At 40.7% G+C, this 26,382-nt stretch overlaps 1 protein-coding gene across 1 annotated transcript; it reads right to left on the reverse strand.

The window, feature by feature from the left end:
- Positions 1–669: 669 nt before the first annotated feature.
- Positions 670–20,938, reverse strand: LOC144523324 (uncharacterized). The gene is made up of 12 exons (XM_078258818.1): positions 20,880–20,938; positions 12,993–13,136; positions 9,767–10,028; positions 8,882–9,000; positions 8,116–8,359; positions 5,840–5,956; positions 4,844–4,867; positions 3,505–3,546; positions 2,993–3,024; positions 2,636–2,720; positions 2,359–2,499; positions 670–690 (listed from the first exon to the last, which is right to left on the reverse strand). Exons 1-12 carry the CDS (start codon positions 20,936–20,938, stop codon positions 670–672), a joined length of 1,290 nt encoding a protein of 429 aa, XP_078114944.1.
- Positions 20,939–26,382: the final 5,444 nt, after the last annotated feature.

The raw sequence follows: 26,382 nt of genomic DNA on the forward strand, positions 1-26,382 counted from the left end.
CCATCAATTTCAACTATTCCTATTGGCTTGAAATTTTACATTTGCATTCGCATCAACAGGGGTAGACGCTCCACATTCATGCTCCATCTTGAGATACTTTAGCTGGTAAGGGACATACAGGACATACTGCGCCGCCTTTCGCGTTTTCGCTGTCACATGATAAACTCACAGGTGCTGCTAATGCTGCTAATGGGTTTGAAAAAGAAAACATGGAAGACTACACGTATTCAAAATCAAAATTTCATGAACAGGAGTCTTCTTCTTCGCCCAGAAAAAGAAAAAGGATATTGAAAAGAGCAAGAGATCGGCTTTTTGAAGCGTGAAGGCTACCGTAGCTGTAATACGTACTTTGAACTGCGTGGCGCGAGAGAGTTGATTGCGATATATGATTTCAACGCTAGATGGGAGAAATTCCTATTGTATGTATTGTATATACACATTGGACCTTTAAGAATTAAATAAAAGTGAATATTAATACATATTGTGATCCTGTAGGTTTGTTTTCTAGCAGGTTTGGTGATGTTTTCGTGCACTTTAAGTTTGACTTCTCTTGTCACGTAGTAATTAGTTTTAAGAAACTGCCCTCACACCAATTTGTATTCCTTTTTTTGTGTACATTTTACTCACTAAAAATTGCTCTGTCGGTTGGTCCACACATTTTCCCACCCTTTAGTGGCGACAGTTTTCGCCCTGGGAGGCCAAAATTTGGCATGGAGGTCAGGTGTCAGTATGAGGTTGTGTGTATGTGAATGCAAAAAAAATGAAAATGAATAAAGGCGTGAATTCGCAATAGCTGCGTCCACAGGTGTATAGATCCATACGCATGTGGTTGCAGCTATTGCGAATTTGGATAGCTGCAATTTTTTTTTAAACCAAATCAAAATGTACCACACTCTTTCCAGGTACCCCCCCACCCCAGGTAACTGCATAAGTACCCTCAGGTACCCCGGGTTGAGGCACATTCAGATGGAGCGATCACATTCAACTGCTGCTGTTTCAGTCATGAATAGCCTACAAATAAAAAATAATAAAGACTTCACCTGTACATTTTCCTTCAAGTGGACATTCACTGTTAAACAACAGCAGCATTAAACTTCTGAACACTTCCTCATAGGAACTGAGCATAAGGAGGAGCCGTTATTTATCAGTCGTGCCAGTTGTTCGTGTTACATTATATGCAGGGCTTTAACTTGACACACGCCAACCTGCTGAATAAAAGTAAAAGTAAAAGTTAACTTTGGCGAGTAATGTAAAGTTACAAACGTGCCAATAAGGCCAGTGATGAATGAAGCAAACAACATTGTGTATGTTTGAATCGGCAGGCTGCAGAAATGTTTCCACGGTGGTCTGTTTCCCGCCAAAACATTTGGGCAGTTTTGTGTGTTTAGCTAGGAAATGTAATCTCCCTCTGGCCACACTGTCTGCTTGTAGAGCTAATCCTACATTTCCTATGAACACTATGTCGTGACGTGTCGTCCAACCGTTGGCTACGTGCCTAGCGTGTGCAGTATCGATTACGAGCAACGCTGAAACTGAGAAGACATTACATTAGATGTCATTTAGCTGACGCTTTTATCCAAAGCAACTTCCAATTAAGTGCTTTCAACCTTGAAGGTGCAAACTCCAGACAACAAGTAGTGTAGGTGTGTACAGTACATTAGCTTTAAATAAGCAAAACTACAAAGAGCCACATGAAAGTGCAGCTTTAAGAATATATATATATATATATATATATATATATATATATATATATATATATATATATATATATATATATATATATATATATATACATACACACACACACACTACTGGTCTAAAGTTTGGGGTCGCTTAGAAATTTCCATACCACTCCATTCCAGACAGAATACCAGCTGAGATCAGTTGCATTGTTTTTTTTATCAGGGCAGCAGTTTTCAGATTACATTATGTGCTTACATTATTGCAAAAGGCTTGTCGACTGTTGTAGAAAGAAGTGGCTGATCTTTAATGCAATATCTACATTGTCCATCACCAGCAACCATTCATCCAATGTCCCAAAGGCAGATTCTGTTTACTAATCTGATATCATTTTAAAAGGCTAACTGAGAAAACATTGGCGAACCCTTTTGCAATTATGTAAGAACGCAGAATTTAAAAAAAACAATGCAACTGATCTCAGCTGGTATTCTGTCTATAATGGAGTGGAATGGAACAGCGCAAAACAAACCAGAGGAGCTGAAATTAAGTAGTAAAGTTAGTTAGGAGGAACAAAATGTAGCTAGTAGAAAATCAGATTGGCTGGTAACTTTAAAAATCTACTAGCCGAAAAAGTTAATTTAAAGCCCAAATTATATGGCGAAAAACTTCGTCATTAACCTTAGATGGTGTGACTGAGATTGCATTTTGGTTCCAGGCTTCTCCGGCCTCAAACAGGCTCTTCTTGGAGGAGACGGCTTCAGTGGGACTCATCAGGTCCGGCAGCAGCTGACTGGCCGATCTGCCTTCCTTTGAGGAGACCTGTGAAAAATAAAGCAAGATTCAGGAAGTTTGGATGTAACATTGTGATACACTGAGACACCGTATTTGAGTATTTTCCATATTTTCCAAAGGAAAATACCCATTGAAAAAAAAGAGTAACTTAATAGGGTTTTACCTCAAGAGCATGTGTGTACTGCTCCAGTTTCTTGTCAATCTTGGAAACAGCAACAGGTGGTAGCGTCTTCTTTATGTTGCTGGTGCTTTAGCAGAATGGATAAATGTCCAGTTAAGTCATGGCAAAAGCATATTTCGGTTAGAAATCAAAGTCCAGATGCAGCTGTTGTACAAAGGACATTTTTGCTGCTGCACGTGAGCTAAGAGGAAAAGTTTGGAAATAACAAGTCACGTTCCATTGATGCAGCGTGTCTGTTTGTTCTGAACTCAATGGGTGAGTTAAACCCACAGAAGAATAACAGTTTTCTGCAGTTCTGATGTGCTGTCAGTGAAGCTTATTGTACACACACACACTCACCTTTTCCTCAGAGACTCAGTTCTCTCTATGATCTGAAAAAATAATTAAGACAATCGATGATTAAAACTCACAGGAATTATACTGAAAACACACACTTGGGAAATGACCAACAGTAACACAGACTTTTTATTGAAGCAGGCTGCAGTTCAGATCTGCAAACCAGCACAAAGTTGTAAAGTTTTTTCACAGAGCAAGGCAGAAACTTAGTTCTCTTAATGGTTTGAGGGAGGGATTTGAGAAAACATTAAATCTGGAACATGGGTTAGATTAAAATGAGCTGTTACTTTATTTTATTAGTAATCCTGGTTAAAGAGACAGGGCCTAGTTTTATCACATTAGAAGACAGAAAAAAGAATTAAACAGATAAGACAAGTTGGAAATAAAACAGTGTGCTAACATGAATAAAATTAGGTTTTGAATAGAGATTAGAATTGATTGTAATTTATTCTGCAAGCCAAAAACACAACAGAAGGATCTTATGGCAACTGCTGACCTCTGACCCTGACACTCACCGTGCATTTACCATCTGTTGAGACTCTGCTGTTCACTTCATCCTGTAAAGAGACACACAGTGCTGAGCTATAGATTACTGCTGGCTCAGACTAAATGACTGTAAGTACAACGTACAGCCCCTTACTCTTAAAATTAAAGAGCCCCTATTATGCTTTTTCGATTTTTCCCTTTCTTTTAGTGTGTTTTAATGTTTTTTGTGTATGTAATAGATGTATAAATTTCACACCTTTCTCTCACAGACAGTACTTTTTCTCAACTGCCTGAAAACGGCTTGCCCATGTTCCTGTTTGAAATTCCCAAAGAGGTAAGCGAGCATCCGAAAAGCGTACCTCCTATGGAGAGAGTGTAGGCTCACAAGCCATCACCTCCCGTTAGCATCCCATTGACTCCCATTCATTTTGGCGTCACTTTGACAGTGAATAACTTTACATCTGAAGCGTTTAAAGACTCTATTTGTTCATTGTTTATTTCTAAAGAAACACGACAATGTATAAAAGGCTCCATTACCTTGTATCTCACGTTATGGCCCCATAGCAGACGTTTTTGGTAAAAATATGCTAACGATTGTGTCATAACCACGCAATTTTCTGTCGCACAGTAGAGAAATTATAGTATAGTCAGGAGAAGCTGTCAGGCAGTTTCCACTTACATTAGCTGTTTAAGTTTAATTACTAACGTTAACTAGCATTTTAGTTAGCAATAATTAGCCTGTGCCTATGTTATCTCCTTCCATATACCTACGCTCTCCGTCTCTGCAAGATTGGGAATGATTGAGATTTCTCTTGGCACAGCTACCAGAAGACTTACAACTTTCAGACAGGTTGCTCACGTCACATCTACGTCGTCAAGCTCAGTTTGAGGCTGCGCAGCATGCTCAGCCATCACTGGAAAAGTGACTTCACTGGTCTCCTTCGAAATAAATGGCGTAGCTGTGTCCATTATTTTACTGTCTATGGAAATTCCTCTATTAATGATGTCATTAATTGAGAAAGCCAGCCCAGTTTTTCAAATGAGCTGCCCATAGGTGCTGCCTGAGCAAGCACAGCCCAGTGTCCTGTTTGAATTTGGTTGACCAATCACAACAGAGTGGGCCAGCTGACCAATCAGAGCGGACTGGGCTTTTCAGGAAGGCGGGGCCAAGAGCTCAGACAGAGTGTTTCAGGTGGAGGCGCTGCGCAATGAGCAGTATGAGAAACATTATATGTTTTTTGAACATCAAAGCATGTAAACCTATTCTAAGAGACCCCAAGAGTACAAATATGACTCTGAAAAGGAATATATTAAGGGCTCTTTAACTTACAGTATTCAGTAACAACAGTCAGTATGCACAGGACTTACTGGGTAAAACTGAATGAGGAGTTTCTGGAGGAACAGCGGGGAGCGTGAAAGAGACAAAACACTTTTTAGCACGGTTAACATGACACAACACTTAATCATTTCACCATCAGTGATTCATCACATTGATTTAGAGGCAGAAGCCACACAATCACTTTAATGACTGGCAGCCTCTGAAGTTGACCTCGGTCCCTGATCCAACACATTGGTCAAAATCTGCACATCAGCTTTATAACATAAAATGGGAAGAATGTTTTAATGTTTCAGAACAGAATGGCAACATCCTTATTGCAAACAGAACCGATTGGGTTCATGGGAAATGTAGTTTTAGAGAATTCAATTCAATTAGTGTCAAATCATAACAGGAGTTATCTCAGGACACTCTACAGATAGAGTAGGTCTAGACCACACTTCATTTATAATTTGGTAGTTGGCATTTGGTGCGACAGTGGCAAGGAAAAACTTCCTTAAAACAGGCAGAAACCTCAGACAGTCCCTTACTCTTGGTAGGCAGCCATCTGCCGCTGCCGGTTGAGACACAGAAATAGATCCAGATATACAGAAAAACTCCCTAACTTTCAAACTTTACTGAAATTAAAGCATGCACTATGCCACTGTGTTATCAAGGAAAATACAGATATCAGATCCAGACTTTGTTCATCTGTAACATCACAGTCATTTTTAGGGTTTCTATTTCGACTGCAATATGTCACTGTATGTGGAGAGATGACCTGCGTTAGCAAAGGCTAATATATTGAATATCAATTCATCAACTGGGTTGTTAAATGCTGCTGCAAAATGGCCGCTCTAAAAAGATTTGTATATGTAGTTTGACAGCAAAAAACGGATGTTTTATGGCTGTTGTTCCTTCAATTTGATGAAACAAAAGCATTATGAGACAGAGACTGCCAGTCATATACATCACAGTCACTTATTGATGCTGGCTATTTGAATCTGGAAAACTTTATTATACAGACCCCCTTTGGTTTGCTGAGATACCTTGAATGTCGGGCTCATGGGACCGTAGTTTAACAGCTCCTCGCCTTCGCTGCTGCTGCAACGAGAGGCTGCAGATCTTCTGCTCACCTCCTCACTCCTCCTTCCCTCCATTGAGCTCTAGGACCACCAACATACAAATGTCAACAAATATTACAATGTCATACTCAGAAGTCTGATCAATAGAAAAAAAAGGCAGCATGAACAGTATTATAAATATCTTATGTTAAAAAGTCTCTCCGTAATCTCAAAAGTTTTCCTAAGTACCTGTTAGTTTTTTCTTTTAAAAGCGTGTTCACGCTGCTCACCCTCACTGTGTTATTTGGTGGCAAAAGACTAATAAAACACTAACAAAGCACTGGTGCTAAAAGTAGGAATGTATTCCTACATCTTACATCATCAATGCATCATTGTCTGGCTGCAGGCATCATACCAACACCCCGCGAGCCAAAGCTGCATTCTTTGACTTTATTACTTTCAGATTTGAAGCCAATTTCTATGAACTGTGAGTTTGCATGCATGTGTTTGATTAAATGTTTTAATGACACGTGAAGGGAAACAAGACATTTTCTGTGTTTTGTCGGCACACTTCTGCTTAGTAGAAGAAGTATTTTATTAATAATACGAGTAAACGTCTTTATAACACCAATGTGAAAGAGTCGGACATAAGTAACAAAATACGTTTTAGAGAGCTGTAAAAAAGGTAAATCAGTTTTCAAGATACCTTGATGTCAACGAGAGATATTTGGGCATGACAAAAAGTCAGGGACTCTTAAAACTAATTAGTATACATTTTAATATATACATATGGACAATATTTATACATCTAGGCTATTATATGATTATTAAGATCTGGGCAATATGTTTATTTTTATCACAACCTACCCGCCCTTGTTTTATGATGAATGTTGGTTGTTGAATGAATGTTTTTTGTTTTTATGTTTTATACAGATGCGTGCAATATGCACCGCTGGGAGGGGCTTTTGCAATTTTGTTGTGTTCATTGTAATATAATGACAATAAAGGCTTCTTATCTCATCTTATCACAATCTGGATGGTCATTTCAAACATAACTTGGGGGCGACTAAGATGATGGACGACAGAAAGACCAACCATCTGAGAAATGTCATTTAGGTCTGAGAAAACAAATTACGGATACTAGTGATAGTAGCACTAGAGGTAGTAGTAGGCTACAACAGTAGCCTAATCGAGACAAAGTGCATCCTGTCAACTCGGAAAGCAACGCCCACAGAAGGGGGAAACAGTGCTGCTGTGTGGTGGGATGCACTCCCAACAATGTAAAGAACCCAAAACTGTTGAACCGAAAAACTGAGCTTTTATGTGGACACAGACAATAAGACGTGAGGAATAAGCAGGAAGAATAGGTAGACTGTGGGATCCTGACATTAACCTAACGATATGCCCAACGTTACGTTTTGCAGCAAGCATTTTGTTACCAAGTCAATTATCCAAATGTCAGTTTTAGGCTAACTATAATTCCTGTAAATTAAGCTAACACATGTTCATAAAAGCTCAGTTTTACAGGTCGGCATATAACAATACCGTTCACGTATACATGCGGGCGCCATCTTGGGAAAGCAGTCACGACCAGTCGAACGACGAACGCCGTGCAACCAGTAACCAGTAACATAGCTCAAGCACGGCGTTCGTCGTTTGACTGGTCGTGACTGCTTTCCCAAGATGGCGCCTGCCTGTATACAGGAACGGTACTGTCTTTCTAAACTATCTTTTTAATAAACTGTCTGTACACTTACAAAGTTCTCAATGTTTCGGTTTACATGTAGGGACCCTCATTATGCTACCGTGGAAGTGTGGTGCTATTTCGAGCTTTGTTCGTGGTATAGAAATAGCGATTTCTTTTTACTTTACCCGTGCCCCAACGACTAGCGTTATAAGCTATTTAGCGGTTTGGGCTAAAACTGGTCACATTCGATTAGCATGAAAACAGATCCCAGAGAACGGTCTACTCGGTACACATGTGTTATTAACCCCTAGGTTCATTTTGTGCCGGATTTCTCCTTTAAGTTTTGGGTTCTTTACATTGTTGGTAGTGCATGTCACCACACAGAAACTTTTAGGCATTATTCTGTTGTTTGCTAGCAGACGGGATTGACGAGTAGGCACCGTCACGCAATACAAGTCAATAGAGAGCGGAGAGTTGTTTTCCCCTCCGGTGGGGGCGGGACTTAAATGCACTCTGTCTCAGAGTAATAATATTGTAATAATAATACTGTCAACAGTATTATTGAAAAGCAAACCTTGTCTGGCATCTTGTGCTCCTCCCCCTCCTCCTCCCTGTGTCTCTCCTCCCTCCTGAGGTGGAGGTCGTCCTTCTCTTCATTTGTGAAGCTCAGTTCTTCTTCCTCCTGGTCATCTTCATCTCTGGGGCTCTGTCGGCTTTCTGCTGAAGTACACTCCCTCTGCAGAGTAGCCTGCATCTCTTTTACATCCTCCTTCAGCTCCTGCTGCTCCACCTCCCCATCCACTCTGCATGCCCCTCCGCTGTGGACGAGATGATTTAACTGGTTAATAAAGTTAAAGCTATAGTGCCTAGTTTCTGTCTCCCATATGAGGAATTCTAAGTAATGACAACCACACTGTCGGCGCATGCACATGACGCAAGCCTTCCGTGATCGTGTACCACCCCCACCCCTCCTCCACACAGTTACTTGTAGCCAAGGAGGACACAGAGGATTAAAAAAACCTGATGGATTCTTCAGAAGAGGTCATTATCTTAACTTGAGTTTCTGCGCGCGAAAGTTGCTGGACGACACCATTTTGTAAACATAGTAGCCATACTGAGAAATACAGAGCTGATATTAGCTTAATTAGCTTCGTATCAACTCATTTGGCAACGGATTGAATTTAACGGACGTTCATTAATATTAAAAAGTTACGCACTAAAGCTTTAAAAAGGTATTGATGAGAGAAATTAGCATGCTGAGATCCCAGGACTTAAGCACACCAGACACTGAGCAAAGAGAAAAGGGAGATAAAAAAACAGACAGTGAGTGGAGAACACACCGTGGCCTCATCGTCCCGGCCACCAGGTAGGACGTCCTGTCTGCTGGTTGGCCCATGGCGTGCTGCAGCCTGGAGTCCTGTGACAGGAAGACCGTTGAGCTGTATCTGTTGCTGGACTTCTAAAAATTAACCAAAAGCATGTTACTCTACAGTGATAATATGCAGCTAAAAGAAGTTTTCAAGTTTTAAAACTTTATTACCGTACAACTTGTTGGATGCAATTTTTAAAACAATTTATTGCAGCATGCCAAAAGATTGCAATATAATCTGGAAACCAACTGTGAAAGTCACATTTGCAAAAAAGGTGTTGAATTAACATTGACCCGGTGAGACTGGGCCAAATATTACACACATCCAGAACAATCTAGACAAGCTCCACCCAGAGTTGACTGTATTGATCTATTGGGCGGTCAGTAATCTCACATTGCCAGACCTTCCTCCACAGCACTGCGGAGGAGGGTCTGGCTACTAGTCCACACAGCACTCTAGGATAGGAGAAAAACGTGCTCTGGTTTATTGGCATTTCTTTAAACCAATCACAGTCGTCATTGGTAGGGACGCAATAGCGGTGCCTCTGCAAAACAGCCTCTGGAAGGAACTTGTTTTGGTGGAACATGTGTACGTTCAAAAGTAGTTTTAGTCGTGCAACAGAAAACTCAGCTTGGACAGATAGTCTAGCTAGCTGTCTGGATTTACCCTGCAGAGATCTGAGGAGCAGTTAACCATAGTCATTGTAAATCCACCAGAGTTTAGAACGCCAACACAAAGAAAGCAGAAAGGTGACGGACATTCGGCCAAAATGAAGGGACATCCAGCAGGATTTCCGGTGGTACCGGAGCAATTCTGGAAATGAAACGTCGTTGATATGGACTAGGCGGTGTGTACCTTCTCTGGAGGTCTTGTTAAAGCTTCCTGTGACCGACTGCTTCGTTCTGGATCACATCCCTTCTCGTCCTCTTCACCCTGCTGCTGTTTCTCCTGTCCAGGCTCTGGTTTCCACTGCTGTGTTGAAGGCATCTGCACTCTGGCCCTGCAGTCATCCTGCACCTCCTGCTCATTACGACCCTCCAACCTGTGACTCCAGTCGCTGAAGCCCTCGTCCTCCTCCAGAACCAAGCAACATCTGGGCTTCAGCTCCTCGTCCAACCTGAGAAAGGCAAGGCAAGGCAAATTTATTTGTACAGCTGGTAAACAATGGGTAAACATAATAAAAAAATAACATAATAAAATAAAATAGACATTAAAATCATTAACTCAAGCCAGTACATTTAAGGTCAAGAATAGATAGTTAAGACAAATAATGTATCGAATTTCAGAAAGCTGCAGTGAACAATAAAGTTTTCAGCCCTGATTTAAATGAGCTAACCGTTTGAGCAGACCTCAGATTTTCAGGGACTTAGTGCCACAGGTGAGGAGTATAACAAAATTCCACTTCACATTGTATGGTTCTAGTTCTGGGAACACACAACAAACCTGTCCCAGACCAACCAGGGGTCTGGATGCTTGATAGGGAACCAACAGATCCAGTATATATTTTGGTCCATGACCAGTCAGTGCTTTATAGACCAATAATACAACTTACAAAATCTATCCTATAACTCACAGGAAGCCAGTGTAGGGATTCAGGTGTAATATGGTCCGATTTTCTGTTGTATGTAAGGACTCTGGCAGCAGAAAAACCAAGTGGAGACATGACAAGAGGTGCACTCAAGCTATTGGTTGGATGTTTGAAGAAATGCAGATGTGATACAACCAAGTCAGTGGTTCAGAGGATTGATTAAAGGTATTTTCTAGGGCTGGGAATCACAGGGTACCTCACAATACGATACTTGATACACCGCTCACGATACAGATAATATCACAATATGAGAAGGAAAACACAGATAACATAAAAAATATATGAAAAATATAATGGGATATAAAGCAGTAAGGGGACTTTCATATCAGAGACCTAAGTCTGGATCACAAAAGTTGACCCCAAAGCAACAAGGACAAAATAAGATAGGCTACTTATATTCGTCTTAAATGTGTGGTGAAGGGAGGATACTGGCGTTAGTGTAGGCGGAGCATTTGGGCCTGGTCGCTATGCACACACTACGCTCTGCGCTAAGTGAGGAGAAAAGTCTCTCTACATGTTCTGCAGTGTTAGTTTAGTTTGCTGTCACATTACTCAACCCCATATTTGTGAATACAAATATCTGAAGTGAAAGTTCTGTCACAAAATTATGTTGTTGCGTATCATTGCACATTTTTGAGTGGGTATATGGAAATCCTGGAGATTTCTTAGTGGGTGTACTGCGTATACATGCGTATTAAGTAGACAACACCACTGTATTAAACCTATTTTTGTGCTTATCTGCTTTATTGACCCATCCTATCACATTCTTCCATGATGCCCTTGTTTGCCTCATCTCCTCCATTTTGTTTGCCCAAACTTGCTACATGCTAAACTTGCTAAATCCATATCCGAATGATGAGTGACACCACAGACGTGTTCTTCTTTTGTCTGGTTGAAAAGGTTTAAATCTGCAGAATGTAAATATGGTGCTGCACGGTGTGAATGTTTGTCTACTGTTGCTGCTGACAGTGTCACCCAAAGGTCTCTCACAGGGCAGGAGTGTTGATCTATGTGACAGGTGGCAGACAGGACCTAGAGCTTTAGGCTCCATGGCAACAGAAACGGTGCCCATGGAAACAATAAACAGAGAGGCGCTGCAGCGTTGGATCAGCAGACTGGACCTCATCAGCACTAACTAAACACCTACAAGCTGATGTTTTTTTTCCATGTGGTTTCTAATGTTAGCTGTGTGTGTTTAACCTTCATTTAATTTAGGCCGACAGAGAAATCATCATACACAGTCACACTGTTGGCAAACACAGTTTAGGCCCTATACTGGTGTCCTTTGAGTTCAGTTGGATGGTTAGCTGATCCTTTATGTTTAGAAGTAAAGCGAGTAAAAATACAAGTATTAGCATCAAAATATAGAAGTAGAAAGTAGCACAAGTGGAGATACTCAAGTACGTCAAAACTGTATTTAAGTGCAGTACTTGCGTAAATGTACTTAGTTACACTGCTTTATCTGGTATTACCAAAGACTGAATACAGTCAGGCTATTTTGTAGACCATGCTGTCTGAAATTATTGAATTTTGGCCAGTGTTCTTGATAATAACAAAACGTGACTGTACACTTGCTGTCGGAGCTTTAGTGTAACAGGCTTCAGCCTGTTGTGGAACAAGTGGTTGAGTAATACTATTCAAATCTTGCAGGAGGAACAATGAAGAAGAATGACTGAAGAAGTGAACAGTGTGTCTTACTGCTGCTCAGCAGCTCAAAGTTTCAGGTGACGAGGATATTTCCCCTCGAGAGAGAGAGACGTCACATCTCTGACTGATCAAACAGAAACTGATGGTACAGCAGCTCTCAGCTCATTCACCTGCAGCATCACTGGACAGAACCTACTGATTACACAGAAACAAACAAGTATTTTCCCCTGTGATCAGCACTACAGGTAATGGAGACTGAGACTCAGCTGTAAACATCTAGGACAGTTTTACTAAAACAAATGGCTCACCCCACCTCAAAGATTTTAAAACACAAGACTTCATCTAGCGGTCCAAAACTGAGCTGAGGAGAGTTATTAAAGAGACACAAACCATATGTTGTTCTCACTAAAGGCTTTTTATTAAACCACTAGTTCAACATTCTAGGAAATCTGTTTAGAAATAATTATCGTATATGAATTATCTTATCTTGAGTTATGGCCAGAAATGTGTTATTTGATGACCTTTGACCACCAAAATCTAATCAGTTCATCCTTGAGTCCAATTGGACATTGGCGCCAAATTTGAGGAAATTCTCTCAAGGCATTCCTGAGTTTACCAGCATGGAACAGATGGACACTCCGCCAGCGCGGAGGCATATAAAAGTGCATGAAGACAGGCAGATGGAAACTTCCTTACAGAAAATGATATTGAGAAACAAATCTGTATTACCTGTCTCACTTTGACTGAGACTGTGGTGCATCTACAGCCACATTACAACAAGCTTTCATTGTTACATTTTCATGAAGTGAGACAGCTGTACAGCGGAGTAAAGTGTGTGGTACTCACTCTGTGTTGCGGTGTGTGAGCTGGTTGTGTTGGGGGGGCTCCGGCCATGAGGGACTCCCCTCTCCTCTCTGCGTCTCCCTGGCTCTCCTCCTTCGCTCCCGCTCCACCTCCTCAGCATCCTCCTGGCTCCGCTGAGCCGTCAAACTGCAAACAACATGGACGCCAACAGGCTTTTACCAAACTCCGAAAACACCCCCAAACACACTCATTTAAGAACCTATAGGAGCCAGTTAACATCTCAGGAGTTCCAAGGATAACAGTCTTAACATACACCTTATTTTTTCTCCCCTAAAGTACTGTAGCTTTAAGGTCAGAAAAATAATCTTAATTAACACAGTTTGACAGTATCACATTCAGTATATATTCTGTATCTGCTTGTTCCACATACACTGGACGCTAATCAAATGGCAATATTCTATCTGCCTTGCGCATCATTTTGTACATATTTCTCCAAATTAGTCCTGACATATCCATGACTTATCTTTGACCAATGTTTGGCTTCACAGAATGAATTTGTAATAACAGTTATTAGTGTTTTAAGAGGTTAGACAGAAGCAGTAAAGCTTAAGTTCATCCTCCATAAGGCTGAAAGCCACAAATATGAACAAAACTACTTATGAAAATAATGTATTCACACAGCTTTCATCTGTTCTGCGGTTGAAGAGATGTTGTATGATGACTATGATAAAGTTTATTTTCCCTCTACTACTTCCAAAGCTGTCCCAAATCCCTCAATCCTCAGAGGTTTAAAGGCTCCAGAACCAGATACACTACATGGCTAAAAGTATGTGGACACCCGAACATTACACCCATATGTGAACATCTCGTTCCAAAACCACGAATCCATGAATCTGCTGCTCTAACAGCCTCCACTCTTCTGGTTTCAGGCTTTACACCAGACGTTGAGCCTGCTGCAGTGATTTGTTCTCATTCAGACACAAGAGCATCAGAGGTCAAACACTGATGTTGGGTGATAAGGTCTGGCTCATTCCAGTTCATCCCAAAGGTGTTGGATGGGGTTGAGGTCAGGGCTCTGTGCAGACCTGTTAAGTTCTTTCAGAACAAACTGGGGAAACTATTTCTTTATGGAGATGGCTTTGTGTATAGAGGCCATGTTAAAACAGGAGAGGATCTTTCGCAATGTGTTGCCACAGTTGCCAAACACATGTTGGAACACATGTTACCCCAAGTGAAGGAGTACAAGTACCTTGGGGTCTTGTTCGCGAGTGAGGGGACAATGGAGTGGGAGATTGGTCGGAGAATCGGCACAGCAGGTGCGGTATTACATTCAATTTATCGCACTGTTATGACGAAAAGAGAGCTGAGCCAGAAGGCAAAGCTCTCAATCTACCGGTCAGTTTTTGTTCCTACCCTCACCTATGGTCATGAAGGCTGGGTCATGACCGAAAGAACAAGATCCAGGGTACAAGCGGCCGAAATGGGTTTCCTCAGGAGGGTAGCTGGCGTCTCCCTTAGAGATAGGGTGAGAAGCTCAGTTATCCGTGAGGAGCTCGGAGTAGAGCCGCTGCTCCTTTGCGTCGAAAGGAGCCAGTTGAGGTGGTTCAGGCATCTGGTAAGGATGCCCCCTGGGCGCCTCCCTAGGGAGGTGTTCCAGGCACGTCCAGCTGGGAGGAGGCCTCGGGGGAGACCCAGGACTAGGTGGAGGGATTATATCTCTAACCTGGCCTGGGAACGCCTCGGGATCCCCCAGTCGGAGCTGGTTAATGTGGCCCGGGAAAGGGAAGTTTGGGGTCCCCTGCTGGAGCTGCTACCCCCGCGACCCGACCCCGGATAAGCGGATGAAGAAGATGGATGGATGTTGGAAACATATTATTGTCTAAATTAACCATAGACTGTAAAATAGCACTGTATGATGGACCAATAAGATTTCTATTTAATTGGAGCCCAAACCATGAAGAAGTAGCCCCAGACTGAGAGTTTGTGGACAGAGGGGTTTCTAACACAGGACCGGCTACATATAAACTGCGTTCCATTCCACAGTGTACATAAACAGTACTCCCTATTCCCTGCTCCCTGTTTGTGGAATGTTCGTCAAGGGAATGTCCTTGTTAAAATCCGTCCATTGGGAGCACCCTGCAGCGTCACTAACGCAGATATCCCTTCCTCCGTGCATTACGTTACATTAACACCTTGGATACATTGCTGCTGCTGTGGATATTTTACACTTCTAAACTTCAAAAATTGAAAAAAAAAACTGATACCATTACAAAAATGATTCTACTGAAATGTATGTAACTTGTGAATAAACGTGATTAGTTAATTTACAAGATGTACAGTGTCATTCCAATGAGGTGCAAAGACTGACGGTCAATCTTGCTTCTCAACTTCTGGCAAAGTGATGAACCGTTGTTCAAGTCCTTTCTACACAGTTCACAGTTCCCTTTGAATTGAGCATTGTTGCTCCCTCCCTTGGAATCTTACTTCACATGGATAAATGACCTGTGCAATCCACTTCGCAGGGAACTACTGTAGGGCTCGGAATGCAAGCATAGTGATGATAGATTGTATAAGTCAAGAAATGAAAACCATGTTATCTGCTTCAACAACCACTTTGACAGCCAACACATTATTCACATTTCCTATTATAGTTAGGATTTTATGAGGTAAGTGGATTTTAAAAATCATAGGAGAAAAAATTTAGTTTTTCTCTTTCATAAAAAGCTTATTCGGTTCGTCTTTCTAGAGGGAGGGACTTGATAACAATAACTCTTTTTATTGTCAAAGCACATCTGGTGGAGCTGGAGCCAGCTGTGCTGTTTCCCTTCACTTCAATCTCTGGAGAGAAACAAAGAGAAAGAGAGAGGGAGGGAGGACGTGAAAAGATGGAGGATGGAGAGAGACTGTAATCCCATGTAGCCCAAACTCCAACTCGTCATACTTATGGAGGTCTGGAGAAAATCCTGTCAAAAAGTTGGAATAACAAAAACTTTGGAAATATCCAGTCAGCCATTTGAAATCAGTCACATCTCTGGAGAACACCTGTTGGTCGGGTACAAACAAGTTTTCCAAAGTGTGTCATTGTTATTAAAGGATAATTATGGTCTAAAAAGTATTCATATTTTCAGAGATTTGGCCATGATAACGATGTGCTCACAAGAGTAATTGCTGAGATTTTAAAGAATATGGTGCCATTAATAAAAATGTCTGACAGGGCAAGAAACATGTCATATGTCATACATGTCTTTAACAAACCATTAGGTTAGCCAAACTTGTTTGATAGCAAAAACAAAGGCGGGTCCTGTCTGTAGCTAACATCCATCATAGTTTACAGACTTCTGGTTCAACGTTGACATACTGCACTTACTTAAGTTGTGCACAAACAGATTTCCTGCAAATGAGTGATTATTATCAACATTTCAGGTAACTCATTTCATTCCAAATAAAGGTGTTAAGATAATCTGACATTTTAGCATTTTTACAGTAAAACCTGTCCGATTGTCTGAATGATCAAGTTCATTAACTCATTGGATTTGTACATACATAGCTTTATTGTTAACCTCTTATATCTTTGGCATTTTGCACACTTGAATTTGCACTTTCTTGATATTTTATATTTATTTTTGCACTTATTATATCTCCACTCTACTTTGTAGTGCAACTGCTGCACAACCTTTTACCCTCAGGATAAATAAAATTATATTTGATAGTTTTTTTAATCATTAGAAACGATAACCAAACCTACAAAAACAAAACCCAATTTGTAATAAACCAGAATTATCCTTTTCAGTTCATAATTGTTCAAGTCTGTTAAACGATAGTCGGGTGCCCATATATCATGAATTGCTTGGTGTAACCATTCCTCCTGTTCATACTGGATCCTTTCCAAAGTGATGGAAGACAAAATCCACAGTCCTCTTTCAATGAAAAAATATATTCCAAAGTTTACAAGTGAATTAGTCTCGCTTTGTCAGACCTTCCTCCACAGCGCTGCGGGGGAGGGTCTAGATAGTCCACACAGCATTCCGGGATGGGAGAAAAACGTGCTATGGTTTATTTCTTTAAACCAATCACAATCGTCATGGGCGGTGCTAAGCACTGGGAAAAGCCGCGGTGCCGCTGCTAAATAGCCTCGGGAAGGAACTTGTTTTGGTGGGAAATGTTTACGTTCAAAAGTTGTTTTAGTCGTGCAACAGAAAACTCAGATTGGACAGATAGTCTAGCTAGCTGTCTGGATTTACCCTGCAGAGATCTGAGGAGCAGTTAACCATGATTGTCCTCAGAAATCCACCGGAGTTTAGAATGCCAACACAAACAAAACGGAAGGTAACGGACAACCGGCTGAAAAGAGTGAAATCCAGCGGAATTTCTGATGGCACCGGAGCAATCCCGGAATTGGAACTTCATAGATATAGACTACAAGTGCATCTGAGACTTAAGCTGTCTGAGTGAGACAATGAAGTACCTTTCTAGTTTTAGTCTTTTTTTTTAGAACAAAATTCCCTCTTTGTGTTTCCTTGTTAAGCTGCTAGCATGCTAGTTTAAGCTACACTTTGCAGCTTTGCACAGAGGGAGGAATGCTAAAATCTGCTGGTAAAAGCACATTGTGAATTTAGTCCCAACACTGCAGCAGCATCATGAAAGAACAACAGGCCAAATCCTCAAACCTGTTGGTTCCCATTAAAAAATACATAAAACACAATAGCCTTTGTACTGGCCAGTTCAATGCAAAGACCTTTGCCCAAAAAATGTGATTAATTCTCTCAACATGTCAACCCGTCAGCTAATCAAACATTTAGTTGAATGAAATCATCACAAAACGAATATCTTCAAAGTGCAAAAAACAATTTCAAATGTAAAAGGCTGATGAATGTCATTAGTTATGACTGCTGGTGAGGACACTGGCCATGAGTGAGTCAAACATGCTGCGGTCATTATTATGTGGGAAAGTGACCTACATAAGATCAAACCCACTAGAGATGTAGGGGGAGTCATGTTGGCAAGAGTTTATCTTTAGTTTCTGTAAATCAATTTGATGTGTGATAGGGATGTTTTGGCTTCTCAGTCAGGCCATTTTTTTGGGGTGGAACCAGATCAACTGGGGATGAGGTTTGATTATCTGGATCATTGCTTCAGTTGCTTCTGTTTACAGCATTTACTCTCTAACTGGGATGTTTTGGGACCGATTGGTGGGATTGATGTGGACGAAGTACACACGGAGATACACTGGTAAGAGCAAATTACGTTTAACCATGTATCCAGCTAATTTAAATAGCTCACGTTACTGTATTGTGTCAACAGTTAACTTAATATTTGATGAGATGTTGTCTTTCGCGGGGTGCAAAACAAGTTCCTTCCTGAGACTATTTTGCAGATCCACCGTCGCTGCATCCGGAACTTAGCGCCGTCCAAGACGATTGTGATTGGTTTAAAGAAATGCAAACAATAGTCACTGAACACAAAGCTGGAAAAGCAACACATTCTCACTCCCATCGCGTAAAATACGGACGTTTGGTCAGGTGCCTTTGGCGTTGTTATTGACGCTAAAAGTCTCCTTTAGCCTCATATAACGCGCTTTATCTAAACGCGCTTGGTCGGGACTATTGGCATCACTTTGTTAGGCTAAGGAAAAGGTCGTGGGTGGGCTTATAAAAAGGTATGTTTCCATGACATGCGGGACAAGAACGGGACATTTGGGTTTAGGAAAAGAAGAACGGGACAGTTGGGTTTAGTAAAAGAAGAACAGGACGGTTGGGTTTAGGAAACGTGACATGCGGGACACAAATCCCGGTCTCCTGGGTGAAAGTCCTGTGTTGTTTTCCCTCTATCAAAAGGCATTATGTGTTAAATGTAGGAAATCACAAACTGTAGTAGATGTAGATGAGGCATGTCTGCTCTGCTTTATTTTCCCAGTGAATAACTGCTGTCAGGGCATTGTCTCTGTAGGGCAGTCTGTACTTCCAGGTACCTTCAGGGTCTGCTGGGACATTTAACGTGATGCTGTGAAGCATAAATGTAAAACGAGCAAATTGTGGGGGGAAATCTGTCTGATACGCATCACTTTTTCCACCATTTACACAATGAGGCAATGGAGGCCTGGGGAAATGCATTTTCTTTGTGTGTGTGTGTGTGTGTGTGTGTGTGTGTGTGTGTGTGTGTGTGTGTGTGTGTGTGTGTGTGTGTGTGTGTGTAGTTGAGCAGGAGGGGTGTTCAGGACACAGCCAGATGATGTAATGGCCATTAAGGAAGTTGCAGCTATAAAGGAAGCCATTGAACTTAGAGCTCAGTGTCATATTCAGTGATGTCACACAGCAATGTTCCAGCGATCACTGAGGAAACAAAAAAAACTTGCTGATGTTCAGGAACAGCAGTTAGGAGACAGATGCAAATATAGAAAACAGCACAATAAATTAGGCTCCTGGTGCCTGTTAGAAGAGATAAATAACAGTAGGCTGTTTAAAGTGGCCAATTTAAGCCGACAGAGAACTAAATAGCATAAACAACAATAAAAGGTGATTGATTAAAGTCACCTTTTAGAATATTACTAGTAAAATAAAGTTGTTGATATTTACTGTACTTAACTATCAAAAGTAATTTTCAGATATTAAATGTACTTAATTATTAGAAGTAAAAGTAAAAAAAACTTTTGGCCTATGTTTTTTTTTTGTTACTCTTGGCAACAAACAGGCATTACGTCACCAACTGGAATGGAACGTACATTAACTTGCAAGCTAGAAGCAATGATTCGCCAAACCTGCTGTTTTCCAGTGTAACAAATTTCTTCTGATTTTATTCAGGGGGAATGTAGTGGAGTAAAAGTAAAAGTTTCTGGAAACATAGATAACGAAGTAAAGTACAGATATGTGAAAGTTCTACTTAAACACTGACAATAACACAGACAAACTAACCGACGGAGGCAGCCATAGACTAGCAACCCCCATGTTCTGCAAGGTAAAATTATTGTTTTTTCAACAGAGTCTGGTGGCTTTGGAGAGAGCAGAGATAATGGCTTCAGTTCTCTGTCAGAAAGGGCTGTCTGACAGCAAGGTAAAGCGTTGAAAATATTCTAAATATAGCAAACACAGTGTTGGTACTCCTGTCTGCTTCTTCAAACTATGAAGAAGTATCTCATACAACCCCACTTAAAATATCCAAACTTAAGTTTCAGGGTAGCTGTCAGTCATTGATGCTTAATAGAAGTTGGGAGATGTAACACAGAAATTCCGCTAAACACAGTGAAACATGAAATACAAAATGGCATAGACATAAGGAAAGTGACGTTAAACCCTTGAGATTCTGTGACAGGAAGTTAAGAGAGCCATTCATGATCAAGACATTTCTAAAATATAACTAATATATAACTGTTTTGTACTGGGAAATACAATTCCTCCTGGCCGACGTGGAGATGTGATCAACAAGTGAAAACATTCAACTGTTTTTATAATATAGTTTCACTCAGATTCGTTATTGTGAATTTAAAAGAATATCGGGCCACATTTTCTGCAGAAATTATGCAAAAATGCGGAGAAATCCAAGGGGTTCCCTTACTTTTAATTGGCACCCCATTCAATTGTAAATGCAGCGCGATACAGATAAAATTGAACTTAATAAGAAAAAGGATGTAGGTGTTATCAGAAGAAAATGTTCCTGAACTATCAAAAGTAGAAGTACTCATTATGCAGGCAGAATGTCACTAAACCATATTTTAACGTAAATCCGGTTGAGAGTTAATTTACATATTTCATAAACTGCTGGGTGTACTGAACTCATGGTTTTAGTTTAGTTTAGTTGTAACTGTAATTGTCAACAAACTAAAAGATTTATCAAACACATAATGAACACATAATTAACTCATGTCATCCTGCAGGAACAAGTAAAATAAAAAATAAAAACTGTGATCGTCATGTGTTAAAGGCATTTTTCTCTCACCTGATGAGGTTCTGCAGGAGCTGCTTGCTAGAGCTTTTTCTTCTGATGGGCTCGGACATGGTGGACTGGGCTGCTCCTGGTCTGGGGTCCGGATTCTGGTCTTCGTGCAGCCTCGGGTCCTAGATTCGACCTCGGGTCTGGTCCTAGAGGCTCAGATGCTCCCTACAGCTGCTCTTGTTCTTCTCTTCCGTGTGTCTCTGTGGCTTATGTTGGTCTCTCTCTCTCTCTCTCTCTCTCTCTCTCTCTCTCTCTCTCTCTCTCTCTCTCTCTCTCCCTCCATGTGGTTTTCGTTGAAGCATTCCCCCCCTCGCACCCAGGGGGAAAGTAAGATGATATCATCACGGTGGATCAGTAACAATATTATATGCATGTGTATTGTACATATTCATATTGTGAGGACACAATGACACAGAGAGAGGCAGAGAGTGTTTGCATACAGTCGTTTTGTTAACACATTTAAAGACTCCAGCTTGTTATTAAAAAAATAATCAACTCTAGTGTCACTCACTCATGCATCTTAAAAATGCAACAATGACTGTGACATGCAGCCGAATGTTGTTTTCGGAATAAAGAAATGACAAGGTTGGACAGTTTGTGGATATTCCCTGAAAATTGCTCGAGAGTCCTGACTTTTAAAGGGACAGTTCACCCCAAATTCAAAAATACATAATTTTCCTATTACTTTATTTGTAGTGCTATTTATCAATCTAGATATATTTGGTGTGAGTGGCCCAGTGTTGGAGTTATCAGCCATAGAGATGCCTTCTCTCCAGTTTAAGTTTTTTTTTACCAAACTACACCCACCAACTTTATCACCACGCATCGTGCTCGTGGTCCTTTCATTACTAGCTTGGATAAAGTATAGTTAATAGCTATCCAATATCGTTATCTCACATTAGCTAGCTAACACTACAGCTCAGCTGAGAAGATAAATGCTAGATCAGATCTGCTAGACGTGTCGACGTAGTTAGGTTTAGGCATAAGGATTGGTTAGGGTTAAGGTAAGAATAACAGGGTAAGCCAATCAGAGGCAGAATAAGGCAAAAATAAGGCGGGCCACGAGGCACGTCCTTTGACGTCAACATGTCTAGCGGATCCGATCTAGCATCTACCAGCCGAGAAGGACACCATTAATGTTTACATCTCGCGCTGTCACGAGCCCCACGTCCATGAGTACACTTCCTTCTGCACGATGAATAATACAGTTGGTGGGTATAGTTTGGTAGAAAAAAATAGTTCCTAAATGAACTGTGGATTATCTAATCGGCTCATGATTTCTGGAAAGAGACATTGCTTAAGAGTTTGATTTTTTACGCTCTGAGCACCACAATCCAAGTGCCATCTAGTTCCATTATATAATGCAATTCAATTCAATTTTATTTATAGTATCAAATCATAACAAGAGTTATCTCAAGACACTTTACAGATAGAGTAGGTCTAGACCTTACACTTATAATTTACAAAAACCCAACAATTCCAGTATATCCTATAAGAAAGAAGTCTGACATCTCTACGGCCCATCTCTCCAACACTGGGCAACTCACACCAAACACTATCTAGATTGATAAATAGCACTACAGGTAACAGGAACAAAACAAGAACAGAAACAATGCATTTTTTTATATAGATAGATGGATATATAGATGGACATATTGATCCTAAATTGGGAAATTACTCTGTTACAAGGACATACACACATACTCATTCACACACATACAGAAAATAATAAAAAATAAAATAAAATCAGATAGCAAAGATAAAAATGCCAGAACAACTACTGAAAAAAATATATATACTTAGAGGAATGAAAAGTAATGTATATGTATATACAATGAACTGATTTACAGCCTGGTAATCACTGGTGGGTATTTCACTTTTCAACAAACCCCTCAAACATGTTGAATGTTAAAGGTCAAGCTGACCTTTAGTAATTGATTAGCTTTTTGTTTTCTTTTAAGTTCCAAGTAGCAGCGAAAAAACCTGGAAGTGTCAATCAGACAAGCTCGACTCGTCTTCAACCTCTCCAAGTTCTCTCACACTACACCGCTCCTCCGCTCTCTTCACTGGCTACCAGTTGCTGCCCGCATCCGCTTCAAGACACTAGTACTTTCATACAGGGCCACGAACGGATCAGCCCCGGCATACATCCAGGACATGGTAAAACCCTATACCCCAACCCGCCCACTCCACTCTGCATCAGCCAACCTGCTTGCTGCCCCGTCACAACGAGGGACAACTAATCACTCAACAAAATCACGACTATTTTCTGTCCTGGCTTCTAAATAGTGGAATGAGCTCCCTATTGACATCAGGATGGCCGAAAACCTACACATCTTCCGCCGAAGGATAAAAACACATCTCTTCCGACTACACCTCGGATAAAAAAAAAGAAAAGAAATATTCTTAAAGCTGCACTTTCATCTGGCTCTTTGTAGTTTTGCTTATTTAAAGCTAATGTACTTGCACTTCCTACTGGTTGTCTGGAGTTTGCACCTTCAAAGTTGAAAACACTTAATTGGAAGTCGCTTTGGATAAAAGGGTCAGCTAAATGACATGTAATGTAATGTAATGTAATGTAAAAGTAAAGATGATAAATGACAAGTTCAAAATGTGCACATGACAGACAAGACTGGGCTTTCTCTTATTTCTGTGTGTTTGTCTTCTTTACAAATGTCTGAGGTGATAGGACACATATTATGGAGTTATTTTACATAGTTTGAACATATTTGCAGTGTTCCTCCAAGAAGAGGAACACTGCAAATATCCCCTGACAAAACATAATCTGAAAAAGAAATGTAAATCCTGCAGAACGGGGCGCCGATAACTGCAACTGATAACTGGTCAAGCACCATTGTTTCAAAAAACAATAAAAAACTCCAATACAATAGTATATGATCATTTCTGTAGGATTAGGACATATATAATAATAATAATTTAACTACATTTCTAAGTATATTAGGGTTAATTTGGAGTTTAGCTTGTAGCAAAATCTAAAAACAAATAACTCTTCTACTGTTTTTGTACATGGTCTGTAATAGTACCTTTCATAGGTCTGTGAAAGTAATTTAAAAAAGTAAAGATATTTAAATGGAATTTCTGATGTCAAAAATGTATGAGAATTGTAAATATGTTGTAGGAAAAAACTGTTGAAGTTTTTGCTCCATCTTTATGGTATCGGAAATGAAACACAAATAATAATAAAAACATCCTAGAAAGAGTAAATATAATACCGTCTGCATAGAAACATAATAAACAGCAGAAAACTGACTTGAAATGAAGACTTTAGATCAGAGAAGAAGCTGTTGTGTCTAAAACTCAGATAATAGCAGCAGCCTGAGAAGGTGGCTGGAGGAATAATGAGTTTTGTTGGATCTGGTTACTGTTGGGCAGGTTATGAATAAGATATGGCAGCTCAGAACAGGAGCAGCTGCTGGAGGCGACGAGCTGATCTGCTCCGTCCAGCTCCAAATACAGAGTCTCATCGTCTCTGTCAGAGACTCTGTCTTGTGTGTGTGTGTGTGTGTGTGTGTGTGTGTGTGTGTGTGTGTGTGTGTGTGTGTGTGTGTGTGTGTGTGTGTGTGTGTGTGTGTGTGTGTGTATGTGTTTGTCTGGCTGTCTGTTTGTCTATCTGTCTGTCTTTAAGACGCTCAGATAAGAGACTCAGCTCTTTGCTTCTGAACACTGTCTGTCTGTCTGTCTGTCTGTCTGTCAGACGTTCAGATAACAGACTCAGCTCTCTGCTTCTGAACACAAAGACAGAAGGGGAACTTTTCTCTTTAAAAACTCTCTTCGTCTATCAGTCCAACACACAGATGTGCATTAGGTCACGCAGGCATTTCCAGCCAACACTGATTTACACTCACACACACACACACACACACACACACACACACTGTTTCTCTTTTCACTCACCCACCCCCCCAAAAATCCCACAGGACCTTGAAACACTCACAAACACTCCACAGAGGTTGCCACAGCAACACTCCCACAGCATGCACTTAACACAGTCTGACTGTCTTAACGGCTCGGCTGCATGAGGCTAATGGTGACGGACGGAGTCGCCGCCCCCAACGCCAACTACAACACGTTCTCCAATGTTTCCCCCAACGGAGGAGTTCAGCTAGCAAAACACAACTGTGTTTTTGTCCTGTGAAAACCTCGTGGCTGACAGCTCTTTGAATTTCAGTTCTCCCTCTTTATAGCTCTAATAAGTTGATAATCAATAGGCTATACATGTTATCAGTTTCGTATGATATTCACCACAGTTTGTAGAGTTTCAATCTGTGAATGTACATGGATTCAACTATTCCAATTATTAACCCAGAATAGAGAGTAAACTATAATACTAAAACACAAAGGCTATTTTGAGTTTTAGGCTTTTGAATGGTGTTTTAAACCAAAAGATTATCATGAAATCAAACCCTGTTTTTGACTCTATTAATCTTGGCATTCATTCTGGAAAAAAAGCCATTCAATGGTTTTGTATTTAGTAACTTCTCTCTATAGTAGTTTTCATTGTTACTGGCAGAGTGCACCAGTCCTGCACTGGATTAAAATTGTCTTCACATGCACAATGAGATGATGCATGCATGCAGTTCAGTGTAATTTTATCTCATTGATAACAGCCTCACTGTTAATACTCAATCTCCTAAAGCCGTATCAGATCTGTATTACGCTACTGCTAATGTAATCCAAAGATGTCTGACTGCTGCTGCTTTACAGTAAATGCCTTCATACGCTATAGTGAAAAACCTAGGGGGCTTTTATGGTGAAGCAGTCAAAGAAAATGCAATGTATTTGTCCGAGGTTTGCGCAGAGAGGGACTATTCATCAAAAATGTGTTTAAGACACCAGTCATTTGTTACATTTTTTTCAGTGAGTTATTTGTAATTTTTGAAAGAAAGTGATCAAAGTGACCGGTGTGCCAAAAATCTCCAACTCCTCAGCAATCTAACCAATTTGTTTTTACCATGGGGAGCCACTCCCCAAAATATTGTTTAAAAACTCCACAGAGTCATTATTAAAGGTGCTGCAGGTAGGATTGTGAAGATCCAGGATTCACCCAAACAATTTGATCATCGACAACTTCTCAGTCCCTCCCCCCTTTCAGCTAAAGCCCAAAACGGTCTCCTAAGCCCCTCCCCCCACAAGTGAGAGCTAATGCGTGTGCATTAGTGGTGATTGACACGCAGTTAGACACCCCCCCCCTGGCCCTGATTGGTGCATCTGAACAGGGAGCTGTGGGTTTTTGCAAATCACACTACAGGCTGTAGGTGGTGCCAGAGGAGCTGGATTCTTTTTTAAATGACCTGCTTCATATAGTTCTACTGGAACATAGAGTCAGTTTCAGCAAATATGACAGAAAGTTAGTTTTATAGCTAACTTTCTATAGGCGAGTGAGCACATGGCCCATTGATGATTTATAGTACAAAGTATTACGGACTGGGTTTCTGTGGCGACATTCCCTGGAAAATTCACAAGCTCATCCATCACCCAGCAGTGG

Source organism: Sander vitreus, chromosome 1 (genome assembly GCF_031162955.1).
Source record: "Sander vitreus isolate 19-12246 chromosome 1, sanVit1, whole genome shotgun sequence".
Taxonomy (NCBI): domain Eukaryota; kingdom Metazoa; phylum Chordata; class Actinopteri; order Perciformes; family Percidae; genus Sander; species Sander vitreus.